The sequence below is a fragment of the Myxocyprinus asiaticus genome, chromosome 33 (genome assembly GCF_019703515.2).
Source record: "Myxocyprinus asiaticus isolate MX2 ecotype Aquarium Trade chromosome 33, UBuf_Myxa_2, whole genome shotgun sequence".
NCBI lineage: Eukaryota > Metazoa > Chordata > Actinopteri > Cypriniformes > Catostomidae > Myxocyprinus > Myxocyprinus asiaticus.
The window spans coordinates 9,742,768-9,762,825 of record NC_059376.1 but is presented as its reverse complement, the minus strand read 5'-3'; the positions used below and the strand labels follow the sequence as shown (position 1 = coordinate 9,762,825).

General features: G+C 39.3%; 1 protein-coding gene across 3 annotated transcripts in view; it reads left to right on the top strand.

Moving 5' to 3' along the window:
• The window catches only part of LOC127423960 (dynamin-1-like protein), a 42,703-nt gene extending 22,918 nt beyond the window's left edge, over positions 1-19,785 (top strand). For all 3 annotated transcript variants that reach the window (XM_051668684.1, XM_051668683.1, XM_051668682.1), the window contains 6 exons: positions 1,780-1,869; positions 3,778-3,876; positions 6,490-6,603; positions 8,556-8,665; positions 8,757-8,916; positions 15,892-19,785. In XM_051668684.1, coding sequence (XP_051524644.1) covers positions 1,780-1,869; positions 3,778-3,876; positions 6,490-6,603; positions 8,556-8,665; positions 8,757-8,916; positions 15,892-15,948 — 630 coding nt within the window. In that variant the 3' untranslated portion in view covers positions 15,949-19,785. The remainder of the gene's footprint in view (positions 1-1,779; positions 1,870-3,777; positions 3,877-6,489; positions 6,604-8,555; positions 8,666-8,756; positions 8,917-15,891) is intronic.
• Positions 19,786-20,058: the final 273 nt, after the last annotated feature.

Here is a 20,058-nt window from a genome sequence, read left to right as displayed (position 1 = left end):
AGCTCAGTGGTAAAAAACGCTGGGTACCACCCCTGGAGTTCACTAGTTCGAATCCCAGGGTGTGCTGAGTGACTCCAGCCAGGTCTCCTAAGCAACCAAAATTGGCCCGGTTGCTAGGGAGGGTAGAGTCACATGGGGTAACCTCCTTGTGGTCACTATAATGTGGTTCATTCTGAGTGGGGCGTGTGGTGAGTTGAGCGTTGTTGCCTCCACACGCGCTATGTCTCCGTGGCAATGTGCTCAACAAGCCACATCATAAGATGTGCATGTTGACGGTCTCAGACGCGGAGGCAACTGAGATTCATCCTCCGCCACCCGGACCGAGGCGAATCACTACGCGACCACGAGGACTTAAAAGTGCATTGGGAGTTGGGCATTCCAAATTGGGAGAAAATGGGGAGAAAATCCCCCCCCCCCCCACCAAAAAAAAAAAAAAGAAAAGAGGAACTGGGGCTGTCAAGCTCCAAAATGACAAAAACACACTATTAAGGTATTGTAAATGTGGTCCATATGACTCATGCTCCATATAATAAGTCTTCTGAAGCCACTTGATAGCTTTGTGTGAGGAACAGAATGAAGTTCCAAACGTAAATTCAGGAGGAGCTTGTTCATCATGGCCTGCCAATCATATCTCAAGGATATGCAAGCATCTGCTTCCCTCACACTGGTGACTATTCTTCTGGCATCCTTCCACCTCCCCATCTCTACCTTATTTCATAACGCCTATATAAATTATTTCAAAATTGTCCTTCTGCTTGCTTTAGTCAGATAGTCCAGTGGGTGGATCTCAAAACTCAAGCCCAGTCCTGTGCTCGAGCCCCTCCGCTATGGACAGCACGCCAGATCGGTTTACCTTAATGCGCTCCAGGACTATGTGAACCAGTGAACTGAAATTTAAGTTGCTGATAGCCCAGGTCTTCATTCCCTCTCATCATATAGACAACTATAGAAGGATATTATTCAGAAATTCATCTTTTGTGTTCCTCAGAAAAAAGAAACTCATATGGTTTTGGAACGACATGAAGGTGGTATATAATGTTTTTATTTATTTATTTGGTTGAACTATTCCTCTAGATTTCTTTCCCTGGGATCTGAATTCTTCTTGTGTTTCAGTTGTGTTTTTATCCTCGAAATGACTTTTAAAATAATGGATACCCCCTTGAGTCATATTTCACACGACTAAATCTCCATTACAAATGCAGCTACATAAATAAACCATGTTACGTTGGTTGTCAATTAGCAGTGTATATCAGCTATAGAGGACTCAGAATCTGGTGGATTGTGGATTGTGCCTACACACTGATAAACAAATTCAAGAGTTCTTGTGACATTATATAATAATTGGTGTTGATGAGTGGGAAAATGTCTCGGTTTAATACATCGCCATATTCGGCAGAGTTTCTACACAATAAAATGTGAAAGGTCCAGTTAAAAACCCACATGCACAGCACACACAGAGAGGCTCAGAGCAGTCTGCATTAGAATTCTGCACCTCATTCTGGTCTTATCTCTTCTTTCTGCTGCCTACACTGTCTACATTAGTTTTACATTATACCTTTTTTTCTGTTTCCTTCATTAAATACAGAAAGTTAAAATGTGAAAATGTAAATTGAATGGATTCTGGGGAAGACTGTGGATATGATGCTCAAAGTCTTTGAAAAAGTGTTGTTTGAATATCATGCTGAGACATGGCACTGTATACTCATTCACATATTTGTGCAGTATAAATATTGCTCTAAATAGCAGACACTAACCTAAATGTGTGTTTATTTTTCAAAGGAGCTTTTGCGGTTTCCCAAACTGCATGACTCAATAGTGGAGGTGGTGACCAGTTTACTCAGAAAAAGCCTGCCAATTACAAATGACATGGTAAGAACATGGGTGTACCTACAAGCATATGTACATATACACATGCCCTATGATTTGCGCGATGCAGAAAACACGGACAAAATCAAGGAATCCACTCATAAAAGCAGAATTGTCTGTAATATGCGGAATGTCACGGAATTTGAAATATTTGGGATAAAGTGAATGTATGAATGCACAAGAAATCAAATTAAAATCGTGAATGTCATACTGTTATGATTAAACCACAAAGGGCTACAGTTTAATGAAATAAATATACAGTCTGCATGTGCTGCACGCTTCAAAGTGAATGTGTGAAGCCGGTCGCTCATTCACAGACACGCATCATGAGCATTGAGCGAACCGTGTGTGTGTAATAAGTGACAGAGAGCAGAGCGCTTATTCACTGTGAAGTGCCCAGCGTATGCAGACTATATAATTTAAAGAATTGAAACGCAGCCTTTTGCAGTTTAATAAGCACATTAGGCCACATAGCGAACTGCTCATCTGGAAGTGAGAAGCTGTTGTCAAAATATACAAACTAAAAGTGCTTCATTTGGTTTTCCGCCAAAATAAAAGCTCAATTTAACTTGATGAGTGAAATTGAAGAAATTGCGACAGAAGTATATTACTACATTATAGTAAAATGTGATATTCAATGTAGTTATAATAATAATAATGATGATGATTATGATAATAATAATAAGCTTAATAATAATGACATTATATTGATAAAAAAAAAAAAAAACAATTTCATAGGGCCTGTTATAAAATGCTGTCAACAGCAATATGATTAAAGACATAGATGGTCAATAAATAATTATGTTTATTAATTATAAGATACACAAAAACAACTCTTTTTTTTTTTTTTTTTTCTGAACGAAAAAAAATTCAGTATCCTGAATTTTACTGATTCAGGATACTCTTGGTGAATTTAAATTAGTTCAAGAGCTGTGGCGCCTTATGAGGCATTCGCTTCATACAATTTGACAGTTTTTAAACATTTCTTGTTACTTTGTACTCTGAAAGACATCAATGGTAAGGCAGAATCAAACTTAGATGCAAAGTTGGACCTGTCAATCCAAATACAGTGGTAAAAAGCACATAAAAGTTATTTTACTATGGCTTCGTTCATGACTCAACCAGCCAGTGATCAGATTTTAGAGCCGAAACCATCTGTTTTATAAAAGCTTTTAAGCTGCCTATCCATGATTTTTCTGGAGAGTGAAATTACCCATAGTGCTTAGCACATGCTTCCAATGCAGATGCTACAGACTTACGGTTCACAGCTTTTTCCCATTACCAAGCACTGAAAAATCACAAACAAGTCAAAACAGGCAGAACAGTCCATGTTTACTGAACATAAATCCTTTTCTCACTGAAAGCTGCGTATGGACATACACTTTTCCTGGCAATCCCTGAATTGCTAAGTTCACAATCGCACACATTTACATGGTAAAGTTACTCGTTAGACTCTCTCCCTCTCATTCACAGCATGCTATGAGAGAGGAGCCTCGAAAAGATGATTATAATGAAAACTGATGCATTTGGTTTAAATGGTTTTCATCTTTATTATCTGTCAAAATTACGGATAACATTTCGAATCATCCGTCAATGTTTCAAACAAATTGGACTTGTAGCTGTTATAACACCCTCTATCTGCACAAATTGCACTGTTCGCCATCACCAGAATTGTTGTCTAGCTGATAACAACAACTAAGCCGAAGTGTGGCGCATTCGAGAGGAAGTCTTTCATTGCAATGCCCATGGAGAAATATGCACACTATATAGATCATAAACCATACTGAGAGCCTAATATAGTTTGAGCACAGTTTTGGTTAATTCTGAAAATGTGTCATCATGTTGGCTGAAGAGCTTCGTTTACTTCTGCTTCATAATGGTTCTTAATCTACTGCTTTACTTCTGCTTAAGGTTCAAAATCTGGTTGCAATTGAGTTGGCCTATATAAACACCAAACACCCTGATTTCACTGATGCTGCCCAAGTGTCTGCATCTGTCAACAGCCAGCAGGTACTGAAACTATATTTTTCTCAGTGGTTCTCTTTGTCTAGGTTTTCAGTGTAAAAATTGTGTTATAATTTACTTACCCTCATGTTGTTCCAAACCTGTGCGATTATTATTATTTTTTTTATTCCGTGGAACTCAAAATGAGAAATTTGTAAGAATGTCCATGCTGCTTTTTCCTATATAGTGAACACGTTTACATGCGCTCTGGGTCTGAAATGAACTTTTTAGCTCACCAGCCAAGATGGCTGGTAGATGAAAAAATTAAACCAGCCAGTCAGATTTCTTACCAGCCAATTTTTTTATTGCATTTTACAAGTACATTTTTCAGACACATGAGACAAATAAACAATGAGACAAACTGTATGCTTGTTTAAATATGAATAAATATTGTTTTATTTTTTATGAAATATTCAATTGCCAGATAGTCCATTTAGTATAATTTTTCAGATTATTCACTTACTACAACAAAACTAAATTTGTATTTTAAAGTACATTTTGTCATATGAATGACCAGTAAGCAACTCTCATGAGCCTGAAGTACACAACATTGTAGCAATTCTTGGTTTACTTGGAGTGAGTCAGTTAATTCAGTAAACTCCAACGGATTCATAAGTCTTTTTGATTCACTAAAAATAGCCGGCTCATGAAGTCGTGCATTTGGGAATCGGAGAACAGTTGTTGATTCAATAAAAAGAACCAGTTCAAAAGAGTAATTTGTGAATCAGATTACACTGACGCTTTTTATGTCTTGCGCTGTAGATTCAAAAGAACCGGCTCAAAAGACTAATTTCTTTGGGAATCGGTCTACTAGTAGTGCTTTGTCTCATCTCGCGCTGTAGATTCAGTAGCAGTGTTGCTGTGGTGCTTAAAAGTAATACAGGAAACACTGTCTGAGTATTTTAGTCTGGTTTTCTGTCCACATTGCCGGAATAATGCACGTTCAAGAACCGTTAACGAAACCGAATGTCATGTAAACCATTCGGTTTTAATTTTAATGCCATCATCATCGGAGAATTTGTATGTGTGGTTGTGGGTAATTAAAACTTGCACATCCACTGTAAATCCATAAGTGGTCTTCATCCCAATGGCATGAACACTCCTGAACATTGCTTTCATCTAATGGTATGTGCCCACTTCATCTAATGGTATGTGCCCACTGGCGCGGAAGAAATCCGCTCAGACCCGCTCACCACCAGAGAGCTGCCGCTTCAGGCAGAGTTTGTATTTTCAACTATTAGCTTTTAGTATACGAGCAATGATGTTATCTTAAATATGTGCAATTACTGATGGAAAAATGCCCAACTTCATTTTCAAATGCCCAAAATATACAAACCATTCTATGTAAACACCTGTGTTACTGACTGCACTGTAGGCCAGGCCTACAGAGTAGAGGTCTTCACGGGTCCACTCTAACCCGAAGACCCGAGACCCAACCCGTATGGGTTCGGATCCACATTTTATACGGTCAGCCGGGTCCGGGTCGGGTCCCAATCTATTGCTGCGGGTCCCGGGTCTGTTTAACATTATGTGCCAAGAAAGTTGGTCAAATACATCCAGGTTTTTTGTGATTCCTCTCTTGCTGTTTGAAACAGTATAGCTAATCCACTCATTATTTCAGCTTCAAAAGTCCACTTGCTGTCATGGTGACTGATGACAAATGCACCATGTTTAGAATCAGCTTTGCAGTTTTTTTTGTATCTCGCATTAAGATAACTTAGACTGTTAGCCCTTTTGAACTATAATAACAATTGCTCGTTCATTGCCACGGCTGCTAATGTTAGCATTGCTAATTTGCTATCGTGTGCCTTAACTCTGCTCTGCCTCTGACGTCACTCAGCTCGTTGTGGCTCCTCTCCGTTTTTCACCTTATTTCCTGCCCACACTTTCTCATCCTAATTTAACAATGTTGCAACTTAGTTACAACACACACAGCACCATCATCATCAGCGCTGTCTGATCACGGCCGGGTGTTCTCGGATCGACTCTGGTATTACACATAATGTTAAACAGACCCGGGACCTGCAGCAATAGAATGGGACCCGACCCGGACCCGGCTGACCGTATAAAACGTGGATCCGAACCCATACGGGTTCTCGGGTCTTCGGGTTAGGGTGGACCCGTGAAGACCTCTACAGAGTATAAAAAAGCGAAGTCTTCCTCGGATTGTTTGGTATTTACACAAGTGTCCCAGGAAATTATTTTGCTGTAGAGAAAGCTGCTTACTGACCCAGCTGCATGTATACGGGAGTGAAGAGTACACCACTTAAACAGTGCATGTAAACAGGAACGCCACTTTCTCGCAATAAGCCGCTTTCTGGTGTCCATGTAAATTTTGTCAGTGAAAGCATATAGTGACCAGAAAAGGTAAAGTAAGTCCACACAACCCATCTATGATACCTATATGATAGCTTTGTTTGAGGTCCTGATCAAGATTTACTAAAAGTCATTATTCGCTATATGATGCCTCCCAAGATCTTGCACATATTCACGTTGCGGCAGGTTTGATATCAGTGACACCAATCATAACCAAATGAGATGAGCCAAGTTGATCTGACAGAATGAAGACAGAATTCTCATTTGTGGGTGAACTATTCCTTTAAAAATCTCTGTTTACAGGCGGAGGCTGGTGATGCAGGCAAGCGATGGAAGAATGAGACATTGTCATCAGAAGAGAAAGGCCCTGTGCCCGGATTTGGGAGCCCCAGCAAAACTGTCAACCTGCTCGATACGGTAACTCAATACTCCACAAAACTGTGGGTGCTTTTATTTGTTTTGCTAAGGGTGATATCATAGCAGCACTTTTTGCATAATTTGACCAAATTACAGCATGAATAGAAATGGTGCTTAAAAAATTTGTGTATTCACTGTTTATACATTGATCAGCCACAACATTAAAACCACTGACAGGTGAAGTGAATAACATTGATTATATCATTACAATGGCACCTGACAAGGGGTGGGATATATTAGGCAGCAAGTGAACAGTCAGTTCTTGAATTTCATGTGTTGGAAGCTGGAAAAATGGGCAAACGTAAGGATCTGAGCGACTTTGACAAGGGCCAAATTGTAATGGCTACATGACTGGGTCAGAGCATCTCCAAAACGGCACATCTGTGGGATGTTCCTGGTATGCAGTGGTTAGTACCTACCAGAAGTGGTCCAAGGAAGGATAACCGGTGAACCGGCGACAGGGTAATGGGTGCCAAAGGCTCATTGATTCACATGGGGAGCGAAGGCTAGCCTGTCTGGTCAGATCCCACAGAAGAGTTACTGTAGCACAAATTGCTGAAAAACTTAATGCTGGCCATGATAGAAAGGTGTCAGAACACACAGTGCATCGCAGCTTGCTGCGTATGGGGCTGCGTAGCCGCAGACCGGTCAGAGTGCCCATGATGACCCCTGTCCACCGCTTAAAGCACCTACAATGGGCACGTGAGCGTCAGAACTGGACCATGGAGCAATGAAAGAAGGTGGCCTGGTCTAAATCACGTTTTCTTTTAGATCATGTGGACGGTTGGGTGCGTGTGTGTCGTTTACTTGAGGAAGAGATGGCAGCAGGATGCACTATGGGAAGAAGGCAGGCTGGCGGAGGCAGTGTGATGCTCTGGGCAATGTTCTGCTGGGAAACCTTGGGTCCTGGCATTCATGTGGATGTTACTTTGACACGTACCTCTACGTACACCCCTTCATGGTAACAGTATTCCCTGATGGCAGTGGCCTCATTCAGCAGGATAATGCGCCCTGCCACACTGCAAAAATGGTTCAGGAATGGTTTGAGGAACATGACAAAGAGTTCAAGGTGTTGACTTGGCCTCCAAATTCCCCAGATCTCAATCAGATTGAGCATCTATGGGATGTGCTGGACCAACATGTCCGATCAATGGAGGCCCCACCTCGCAACTTACAGGACTTAAAGGATCTGCTGCTAACGTCTTTGTGCCAGATACCACAGGACACCTTCAGAGGTCTTGTTTTGGCGGCACGAGGGGGTTATAATATCGGCACGATATTAGGCAGGTGGTTTTAATGTTGTGGCTGATCTGTATGTATGTGTATATGTATATGTGTGTGTGTGTGTGTGTGTGTGTGTGTGTGTGTGTGTGTGTGTGTGTGTATATATATATATATATATATATATATATATATATGTGTGTGTGTGTGTGTGTGTGTGTGTGTGTGTGTGTGTATATATATACACACACACACACACACACACACATATATATACACACACACACACACACATATACATATATATATATATATATATATATATATATATATATATATATATATATACAGTAAAAAATAAAAACTATTAAATTCCCAAGGTAACACATCAAATAATGTGTAGTAGTAGTTATTTCAAAATAGCACAGGGTGAATAGAATTTACAAATGACTCCTTTTTGTTTTTATTAGAATTTTCCATACTGTCTCAACTTTTTCGGAATTGTGATTGTAGTTAACAATTGGAAGTCTGAGACGAGGCTAAAACAATAAACTTTATACATAAAAGGTATTTTAAAAAGTTCCAAAAATAATTGATGATGGCCTGGTAAAATGTTTCCAAGACCATTCTGAATAGACTAAACTAATTTTAGAAAAAAGCTGAAATATTTTGTTTGAATAAAAATAAATTTTACAGCTTTACACCTACAGCTTTTGAAAATGTTTCTCTAGGCTGTGCCAGTATCCCGCAAACTGAGCGCTCGTGAGCAGAGAGACTGTGAGATCATCCAGCGACTCATCAAATGCTACTTCCTGATCGTGCGCAAGAGCATCCAGGACAGGTCAGGCTTCTGCTGCCTGTTTGTGTGGGAGCAAAGTATCTGGGTGACTGGAGGCCAGTTTGCATTATTTTTTCTGTTTTCTGCTCTGTAGTGTGCCAAAGACGGTGATGCATTTCCTGGTGAATTTTGTGAAAGAGCATCTGCAGAGTGAGTTGGTGGGTCAGCTGTACAAACAGCCTCTGCTGCAGGAGCTCCTCATTGAATCTCAGGAAACAGCGCAGCAGCGCACAGAGGTCGCACAGATGCTGGAGGTATATTTGTGTGTGTTTTGAAACAACCATACAGTAGGTAGTCAACCAAAACGATCCTCGTTGCTTCACACAGTACCGCCACAATTAACAATTAATTCTTGTTTGCAAAATCACCAGCAGCGGCACGAAGGGACACTTTTTGCACCTTAGTTTAGTGTGAAGAAAGTGAGTTATTATGATTAACATTGTTAATATTATTATTTTTATTATTATTATTATTTATTATTATTATTTTTTGCCGTTTTGATGTGTAAAAGGAAATCTAACAGCATTAAAGTTTTAGTTTCGTTAGCTTATGAATTTGCCATTGGCATATAGAAGAAAATGCAAGGATGTCTCTAATAAAAATTGTAAACTTCATCCGAGTGGCTCAAGACATGGTTACTTTTCCTACATTTGCTATCTGAACACAAACAAAAACATCTGGACTGGATTCGATGAGTTTAGGCCATGTGACACTTGTGTTCTTCATGGTCAAATTTAAATGACCATAGGAAATGAATGGGTGAGAATTTAACACAGAGCAGTTTTTTATTTTGAATTTCTCTAATAAAATCAATCATTGAGCCACAATGTATTACACACAGAGACTGAAATGAAGAGGTTAGACTATAACACAACCACAATTAGGGCTGGGAATTGCCACAGACCTCCCGATTCGATAAATTATATTTCCATGCTGATATGTTTTGTGATTTTTAGCGTTGTGATTATTTTTCTCAGAAAGAAATGTCTATTGAAGAGCAGTTGTGTGAAATGACAATTAATTCACCCTGTAATACAGAATTTGCGGGTAAAAGGTAGGGATGTGCAAAACTACCAATTTAAAATGCTAGTTACATATGTAACTGTGGTTCTGTGAATTCCAGATGACCACCAGAGGCAGTGTAAACACTACTGGATTATCGCAGCACCAGCCAGTTAGGTTGAGAGAATATACCAACAAAGTCACGTATTGACGTATGCTGAGCCCTGGGGGTTATAAGCCACAGTAGCTCAGCACTCTGCCTCGGTACGCCTTTCTCGCGCATTCCGCGGTCATCCAGAATTCACAAAACCACAGTTACATGTGTAACTAGCATTCTGTTTCATTCCTACTGACCGCCAGAGGCAGTGTAAACACTATTGGATGACACATACCAACATAGTCATGAGGAATGCCACCCACCTGATGAAAAATTAAGGCCGTTCCTGAAGAACTGTAGAACTCATGGCATGATGAGCAGCAACGTTGACCTTATAAAACCTGGCAAACGTGCATGGAGAAGCCCAGGTAGCGGCAGTGCAGATGTCCACCAAGGAAACTCCTCTAAAAACAGCCCATGAAGATGAGATGGCCCTAGTGGAATGGCAAGTTAGGCCCCAGGGCAGAGGTTTCCCAAGGCTGGTGCCTTGTAAGCCATTGTAATAGTTTCCACTATTCAGTTCGACAACCTCTGCTTTGACACTGGAGCACCTTTCTTCACACCACCATAGCAGACAAATAACTGGTCTGACTGTCTAAATTGAGCAGTAGTGTCCACATAACACTTCAAGGCACGAACAGGACACAAAAGTTGAGCACTTGAATCAGACCCTGAAGAAGTCTGAAAATAGGCCAGTTCAGTGTGCTGGTTTATGAACTGAGGAAGAAGGAATTTTGGAAGAAAAGAAGGATTGGGTCGTTGGACCACCCCGGAGTCATCCAGCAACCAACGCAAACACAATTCGCTAACAGACAGCACGTGCAACTCACTGACTCATTTCGCAGAAGCAATAGCCAACAAAAAAGCAGACTTCAAGGATAACCATTTAATGTCAATGCTTTGCAAGGGCTCAAACTGGGATGAGCAAAGGAATGCAAGCATGAGTGGCAAATCCCACACAGGAAAGTGAGGATTCCGAGCAGGCTTCAGACGGCGTGCACCCTTCAGAAAACTGCAGACAAGACTGTGAGATCCAAGAGAAGATCTCCCAACTGGAACATGATATGCAGAAAGCACAGCGACGTACACTTTCAATGTGGAAGCCGCTTTGCCCTCCTCCAGTAAATGTTGAAGAAAGCTTAAGATGCTCCGAATGTCACCTGTTGCAGGATCGAGCCCCTGCTCCTCACACAATGCAAAAGAAAGCTTCCAACAGGAAGCATAAATCTGTCATGTGGAAGAAGCCCTAGCATTGGAGATGGTGTGAATAACCACAGGTTCACAATGCTCCAGAGAAGGATTTAACCCAATGGCCAGACCCAAAGCTGCAGAGGAGCTGGATCCAGGTGCCAGACGCTGGCCTCCGGGGGAAGCTTCCATGGATTGCCTGTCAGAAGGCTCAACAACAAAGGAAACCAGGTCTGGCTGGCCATTGCGGTGCCACGAGTAGCACTCTGTGCTTGCACAGGGAGATCCTGTGTAACGTCTCCCATAACAGAGGGATAGGTGGGAATGCATATATTAGGCAGCTTGGCCATTCGTGAGACCTGGCCCAAGGGACTGGACACTTCTGTCTTTGCGAACCATAAGCGACAGTGAGTGGTCATCTCTGAAGCAAAAAAAAATAATCTCCTGCACTACATCTGCATGACACGATGGGCAGATGTCATTACTGTCGTCCGGGAGGAGATTATTAGGGCACAGCTTACAAGTCAGTGGGAAACCAGTGGCATTTGAGCTGTGAGCCATAATTACTCGCTAATAACACCTTCGGATAGCACCATAAGGTTTAAAGTCATGCGGAATGATGGTAAGGAAGCAACAAGACAGTCAATAAAAATAATATGATTCCGCCGGGTGAACCGAAAGGTATTGCCAACAAATATCTCACGAAAAAGAGAAAATATTTCTAAAATGGCCGAAGGATTGAACCGAGGGGTACAGAGTATAACATAAATTCGAGGAAAAACACTCAGAACAACTGAATAGATGATGATTACGTCAACGGGAGACCGTTAATTTATAGCCGTGGAAAACACCAGCCACCGGATTGCACCGAGAGGCACAGAGTGTTACCGATGAAAAGCAATGAAAACTCACCAAAATGCAGCTAAAGTACTCCAAATCCGTTGAAGTGGCATAGATGCACACTGATACAGCTTGCGAGGACGATATCTCACTGCTCTTGTAAGCTGCACTTGACAGCGCAAATATACAACTTAACCAAAAACAACCTATCTCAACCAGGCGAGAAAGCGAAAGAGGCAGAGTGCTGAGCTACTGTGGCTTATAACCCCCAGGGCTTAGCATATGTCACTACAGGACTTTGTTGGTATATTCTCTCGACCTATCTGGCTGGCGCTGCGATAATCCAAAAGTGTTTACACTGCCTCTGGCGATCAGTAGGAATGAAACAGAACTACCATTCGTCCAGTCAGTATTAGTATTAGTCAACTAGTTAGTGCAATTGAACCCAGGTATAAGGCTGTATTATGTCCATTTGTATTCAACAAATACAGTATATAGTAATAGTATATACAATATATCATTTTAACTTATTAAACTAATTTTGTTATTTTAGAATATAAAATACTCAACATTCAATACTATATGAAAGAAAACCAAGTTACATTTGTCCATTTGGCCTACATATAAAAACCCATCTGGAGAATCTGAAAGTGGATTTAAACATTCTGGAGCAGACCCATTTTTGCGAAATGCCCCCATGGGATCTCAAAAAGGCCAAAATCCATCTGGATTTAACGAGAAACCAAAAATCAAAACTCATCCGAATGAGTATTACCAACAATTCCTGGATATAAGGGCAGTGTTCCCACAACATATCCCAATAAACACAGATGGATCCAGATCTGGAAATCAAGTGGCAGCAGCATTTGCAACAAGTCAACTGTGTCAAGGCATATGCATCCCTGTCCAAAGTTCAGTTTTTACTGCAGAGGCAAATGCTTTATTACTAGCACTGACATACATTGAGACTGTTCCACAGAAATCCTTTTTAATGATAACTGATTCCAAATCATTTCTGGAAGCATTGGAGTCTATAAAAACCGATCAGGAAAATATGCAGAATTACCCAACACTGCGCATGAATACCCTGGCTGAGATTATATTCTGGGGGTGCGACATGTAGTTTACGGCATCCGACAGTTTTATAAATCTTTTTACTGCTAAACTATTTATTAAAGCAGCGTCGGACAGAATCTGCAGATTGACTTCTGACAAATACTTTCCATAACACCTCTCAAATAATCTTTTGGATTATGCATAGTAACAGAAACATTGATCACAGCAGAGGATTTTGATGTCTGACAGTGAACAAACGGTGCATTAAACGACTAGATGTAAAGAATTAAAGAGACAAAACTTCTCAGAGAGAAAAACTGTTTTTGTTGATATCTACACAAATATAGCTTCCTAAATTTATCCATCAATTATTGTATTAGCACTAATATAAACATAAACAAAAATAAATAGATTTTTACATTAGGGAGACTATTTTAAAATAGTTTATCTCAAGAATTGCGTTATGTAACAGAACACATGCGCGCGCGCACACAAACACACGCAGTAATGAATGGGTGAGACTATAACACAAGTGTTTGGGGGGAATTAGTCAAATAAAATCAATCATTAAGCCACAAGGCAGGACACACACACACACAAAAATGAAAGGGGCAGATCATAACACATCCACAAGGCAGGACACACACACACACACACAAATGAAAGGGTGAGACCATAACACATCCACAAGGCAGGACACACACACACACACACACACAGACAAATGAAAGGGTGAGACCAAAACGCATCCACAAGGCAGGACACACACACACACACACACACACACACACACACACACACACACAAATGAAAGGGTGAGACCATAACACATCCACAAGATAGGACACACACACACACACACACACACACACACACACACACAAATTCATTTTGTTACAACCAGGAAGAATTAGTGGATCTCTGCAGCCATCTGCTGGTTCCTATTGTAATGACATGATTTTCAAGTCATGTAATTGTTCTTTTATTCCACCAGATTTCAGCAATCTGCCCCCAATACATGACACAGTCTCATATTTTCTTCAGGTTTTTATTGTAGTGAAATTAACATAAATTAGCTTATTTGCATATGCAAATTTCATTGTGTAATTGAGAAATGTAAAGAGAGATAACATCTAAATAGCGTAAAATCCCCCCCAAAATTCACAACTTTAGTGTTTTTACTTTATTGAAGTTAGTGTTATTAAATTTTTTTCATTAAAAAAAATACAACACAAATTAATTTGACCGCAAACAATACAAGTTATTCTTAAACTTAACAGTGCACGAGGGTTAATTGTACCATCTTCCTGAAAATCAAAACGAAATTAGATTTTTTTGTTATGTTAGCCCTAGTAAAAAAATAAATAATAACAACGCAGATTAAATGTAAATTAATAATGGCATTATTGCATGTTATATTTGACCCGGCAAGTCGAAAGTGGTAGACTAACAAAAAGTTTGTCAATTGAAATCCTGCTCATAAGTGTAATAAAATGTAAATGTGTTAATTTTGTTGTTATTATTTGTTTTATGCATTTAAAGTTACAAAGAGTGGTGTGGAGAAGACAATAGCTCATACTTCTGATGATACAAGCGTACTGTTGGTCTCTGGGTTGTGCGTTTGGCTCTGGTGCAATGGAGCGCTAGTTCGAAACTCGTTTGAACTTTTGTTTGTTTGTCTGTTTGTATATATGTGGACAGTAAAATACATCCAGCAGACGAGCAAAATGCCTTGCAAAAATACACATTTGACCACATAAATAGCAGTTGTTGATGTTGATGAAGATAATTTCAACATTCAAAACAAATTGCATGGTTTTCATTTGCATATCCTGTCACAAAAAAGCCACTTTGCACTGTGGCTGCCTGGCTGGTATTGACACTGTGTCCTGTTAGATCAATGATAATAGGGGCAGTGGTGGCTTGGCGGTTAAGGCTCTGGGTTACTGACTAGATGGTCAGGGGTTCTAGCCCCAACACCGCCACGATGCCACCGTTGCTCCAGGGGCGCCGTATCATGGCTGACCCTGCGCTCAGACCCCAGCTTGGCTGGGTTATGCGAAAACCAAGAATTTCACACACCATTGCACTTGTGTCTATGGCTGTGTGACAATAAAGGTGATTTGATTTGATTTAGTCTTCTGTTTGATCTTATATATGGTATTTGGTCTTTTATTTGTCACCATGATAGTGTTTTAAGGGTTAAAAAAAAGTTTTTGAATCAACTTAATTACATTTGTAATAGCATTGAGAGTTGTTAATTTATTTTTTACAATAGTGTAGCTTTTCCATGAACAAGCTAATAATGAACTGCACCCGATAAAAGTGCTGTAGTGCCTTTGCATGCTGTGTCACTAAAGTCATGTTGCAGATCAGGTAATGGTGGAAACACGCCCACAAAATCTGTGCTGAATGCAGTTCTTATCTTGAGTATCAGTTCTGAGCGCTATGTAGCAGAGGATGCCGCAGACGACCATGATCTGGCTTTACTCTGCCGGGAATATACTGCATAACTCCACTACTGTGATCCTGACACTTGAATCATCACTTTAACATGCAGAAAGTGTGCTTGACATCACCGCACATCTGGATTTGTGTCATAAGTGTATTGAGTGTTTACAATAGCAGCTGTAACGTTTGTCTGCATCCATTGTGGCTGTGTCCGGGAGCACGGAATTGTACGACATATAATATCTCCACTTGGGCATTTAAATGTGCATCGAGATCCATGCATTCTGTGTTCTCTTCCACCCATTTTGAATACTGTAACTAATTTTGAGGGCAAGAATGTGTCATGTGTGACGACATGTATCTTTTAAAAACAACAACCGTACTATACTGTATCATACTGCTTTTGTACTGATCCAAAAATACAAACATAGCTTTTTTATACAGTTTACGTACAGTAGCACTATTGTACCAATACTGCTCTTTCCTGCTCGTTTTGCCTCTTTCCAATCTGTTTTTCCATTTCTTTCTCTTTCAGGCACTGAAGAAAGCCAGTAACATTATCTCAGAGATCCGCGAGACTCATCTTTGCTAGCCAAACGTTCTCATGAACATTGTGTCAGGACACTGTTTACATGTTTGTGTGTGTGCTGTATGTGCTGTATGTGCTGTATGTGCTTTGTGTGAGTGCGAGCGTGTATGAAATCGATCAAATACATAATATCTGAAGGAGTTCAATGCCTCTGCCAGCATGAACATTCAAGAAAATATTTTATTTGTGTACAGTTTTTCAGTTGCTCCTTATTTCCACTGTATATGCACAGAATTCCATTGTGCGTGTGTGTCTGTGTGTTTGTGCCCAGGTATGAACATATCATTTCCACGTCAATTTCTTCAACTTCATAAAAGTTTGGTTGTGGTTTTTGGACGTTGCAATAACTACTTTCATTTAACGTTATCAAAACTTAGGAATGTCTCAAGATACTACTATCAATATCCCAAAAACAGTTGTATACCAAATCAAGCTCAATAGACCTTAGTCAGGGTTTATATTTAATGTGACGAAAACGCCTGGAACACAACAGTATGAAATTGTCCCTCATGGTCTCGTTTTCGTCCAATTAAATGTTGAGTCTACTCTGACTTAGGCTGATACTGTTACTCATGCAATCTCATACACTCAAATGACTGATTAAATTAATATGTTGTAAATTAAAGATGATGTCATTTTATGTGTATTCAGCGTAAACAGTAAGTTTGATCATGCTGAAAAAACTTCTTGTTTTATTAGGCATATGCAGCCCTAAATATGTGGAAAAAAGTATGCATGTTTGAAAGGTTGCACACTACAGAAGAACTTCGTTATGTCATTTCACATAGCCAATATGGGCTCAGAACAAAGCTAAGGCAGGAAATACGTAATGTAAGTTAGACTCAAAGCTATTATAATGTTACAGTATATGATAACTGATGATACAACCTGTGACTGATATCTAGTGCAAATAAATGGTTGTGTAGTGTAGATCGCCATAGAACAAAGAGCCTTTCTTGATAGCTGTGTTATGAAACACTTCAAATCTCACTCAGATGTGCTGGAGAATTGACTGCCATGTAATATTTATGCATGTTTGAATATTTATTGTGAGAGTGTGGCTGTTTCAGAGAAGGTCAAATGAGGTAGAAGAAATGAAACATTCCATCTGAATCACTGCTTGATACCCTGAACACTAAGAAGTATTGGCCAGTGTTCAGTGTTGAATATAAATGGTCATGCAGAATTCAAGTTAAAAATGAAAATCGGTCTTGTAGTATATTTGTTCGTTGTTGTGGTTGTAATTCCAACATCACTAAGTATTTCATTTATTTCATTTGTTGGGTTGAACTTTAACTTTTGGCTGTTTGCCATTAGTTATTTCAAGTCTTGATTGATTGGATTGATATCTGGTTAAATGTGATCTATAGTTCCTACACTATATGCAAATATAATGGAGATCACCTCTGTGATGATGTTAATGCTAGGTAGCAACATTTTGCTGCACATGATGTGGCTCATGAAAGTTAAAATCAGGAGGTGATTCGAAGATTGCCATGCAAGTCAACAGCTGTCATGTTCCCCACTGCCTTGTCATCGTTGGGCTCTCAAACTTGTTCTGTATGCTGGTGTAGTTTAGTTTGAGAGGAGTAAAGTTTACGGATGTGGCCTGAAAAACCAGATGCACCTACACTTGGTTGAGTCACGTTAAGCAATTTCAAATAATCGGTTTCGGCTCAATTGGAGGGCACTTACACTTGGGGTCCTATTTTAAGAGTGCTAAGCCATATGCATAGGGCTATGCAATACATCATATGTGCAAAGTGAGTGGGCATGGCCACAAAGTTTTTATATTTTTATGCAAGCATACGCTACATCTAGGCGCAAGTGGGTTTGGTGAAATTGCGCGTGCAAAGCTCTAACGGGCTGGGTCAAGTGCTATTAAGTCTGAGGTTCTTGTCATGTTATTGCATTATCTGTGTACTGTTATATATGCCATTTTCTGTTAAGCAACACTGGGCTGTATGCAATGGATCCCCTGCTTTGTGACTGTGTTGTCGCCTGTGCTGCTCCGGACTGTGATGCATGTGTGATATGTTCTCTGTCAGCCTCTCTGGGACCATTGGTTCTCGTCCTGCTCGCCCACGTCTCACCTCCTTGAAATATGCTTTGCTTCTTTCCCATTGTTAATTGTTTTTAAATGTATATTTTGGAAAGGTGCTATACAAAATAAACATTATTATTATTATTAATCATTTTTATCTACTGAAACAAATCATGGCTAGTATTAAAAGTGGTCTAAAGCTCTTTGATATCTGGTGGTGGAATCTCCAAACTGCACATGCAGGAACTGAGTTTAGACTGCGCAGAAATTAGACGTGGTTCTCAAACGTCTTAACGCAATGACCTATTTCTCAGTAAAATAGCAAATTGCACTTTGCGCCACTTGATTTACATGCAGTACATCCACTGTTTGCATGAATACACCCATAGATAGAGCAAGCACACCCATCCACTCCCACTTGCGCTAATATATATATATATATATAAAATATTATTATTATTATTTTATTCCTGTTCCTCCATGGCCTACCCTGGAGAAATCGACAGTTAGAACGGCTTGGTTCAACAGCTGCCTTAAGAGGTGAAATAAAAACAATCACTGATACCTGTGGGGATTTGCTGTATCTAAATCTTTCATCGTTGAAAATATTCATCCATATTTTTATCCTCAATTAAATGCATATTTTTTTATTTTGATTAGATAATCAAGTGTTCTAAATTGAATGAAAGGCATGCAAAGTAAACTGTGATTCAAATCTTATTTTTTTTTCTGGTTATTAATGGGATTTTGGTTGCACAATACACTGCATCTAGGATTTTATTATTTTAGACTCTTGAAGCCTCTATGTCTGTGCCCAACATAGCACAGTTATATATTTCAGTGGAGTCACGTTACCCTTTAAGGATGTAGTGTAGTGTAGAGGTGCTCAAAATTTTAAGATGTTCATTTACAGTAACTTGTTAGACTGTTTGAGTGATTTTTAACATTGAAACACTCCAGAAGCTGGTAGATTTATGAAATCTGCACATCAACACTGACCACAAATAATCTCCAATATACAGGTTAATCTCATGAAACCTGTCAAGAACATGTCAGGGTCAAATTTTACCCCAAAATCAAAGAAAAAACAGGACATTTTATTTTGTATTAAGAAAAGGAAGACTTTTTATTAGGACCATTTTTTGTTTTGCAATGTTATTTTCATAATAATTTGGCACATTTCCCCTACAAATTCTCAATAACTGATTGTTAGACACTTTTGGTAATTATTACTATTTTCAATAATGATTCTCATTAGGTTTCGATTACTGTTAAACCATATTTATTGCAGTAAAAAATATATATATATATTAAAATTTTTTTTTATTAAATTCAGCATAAAGGCACAACAGATAGTACCATGATGTAACATGTTGTACCAGATGTTAACAAATGGAACGTAATTGTAAAGTGTTACCCTTTCATTTAATTTTGGAGCTAAATATGACCCAGAAATGTTCTTGGCAGGTTTCACAAGATTCATCTACCTTTAAAATATCTATTCCCTTAAATCCATTGACATCTTCATTATCTGTGTGTTGTGCATTCTCCCATAGTAAGCAAGTGTGAAAAGACAAAGGTGTATTTTAATTATATAAAAACTAATTGAGCTTTCCTTTTGAGCATGCATTTGCATCCATGTGTTTGTGTGAGAGTAATTTTATGTTTGAGAGTTTGTCTTGAAACGTGCCAATTAGAAAAATGCCTTGAAGCACCTGTCTGCCATTTTATTTTTGTTATACATGTTGATGTACCATTTGCTGTTCAGAACATCATTAAAATCAAGTGATAATCTGCCCTCTTACTCGTTATTGAAAGCAGCCATAAAATATATTTTTCAATATTCTGCAGATCACACATTATTCCTTTTAGAGGCACACAAATTAACAGCTTATTTTTGCAGTTATCTGTGCTTAAATTAAAAAAGTTCCAAGTATTTTATATCTATAAAGAGAGACACATTTTACCAGCCTTTATCAGCTTGCTCTGGTTTTTACAGTCGAGTGCCCACAGGCAATAACAAGAATTGCAGAGAGGAAAAAGTATTTTGTGGAGCTGTAGAGAAATGA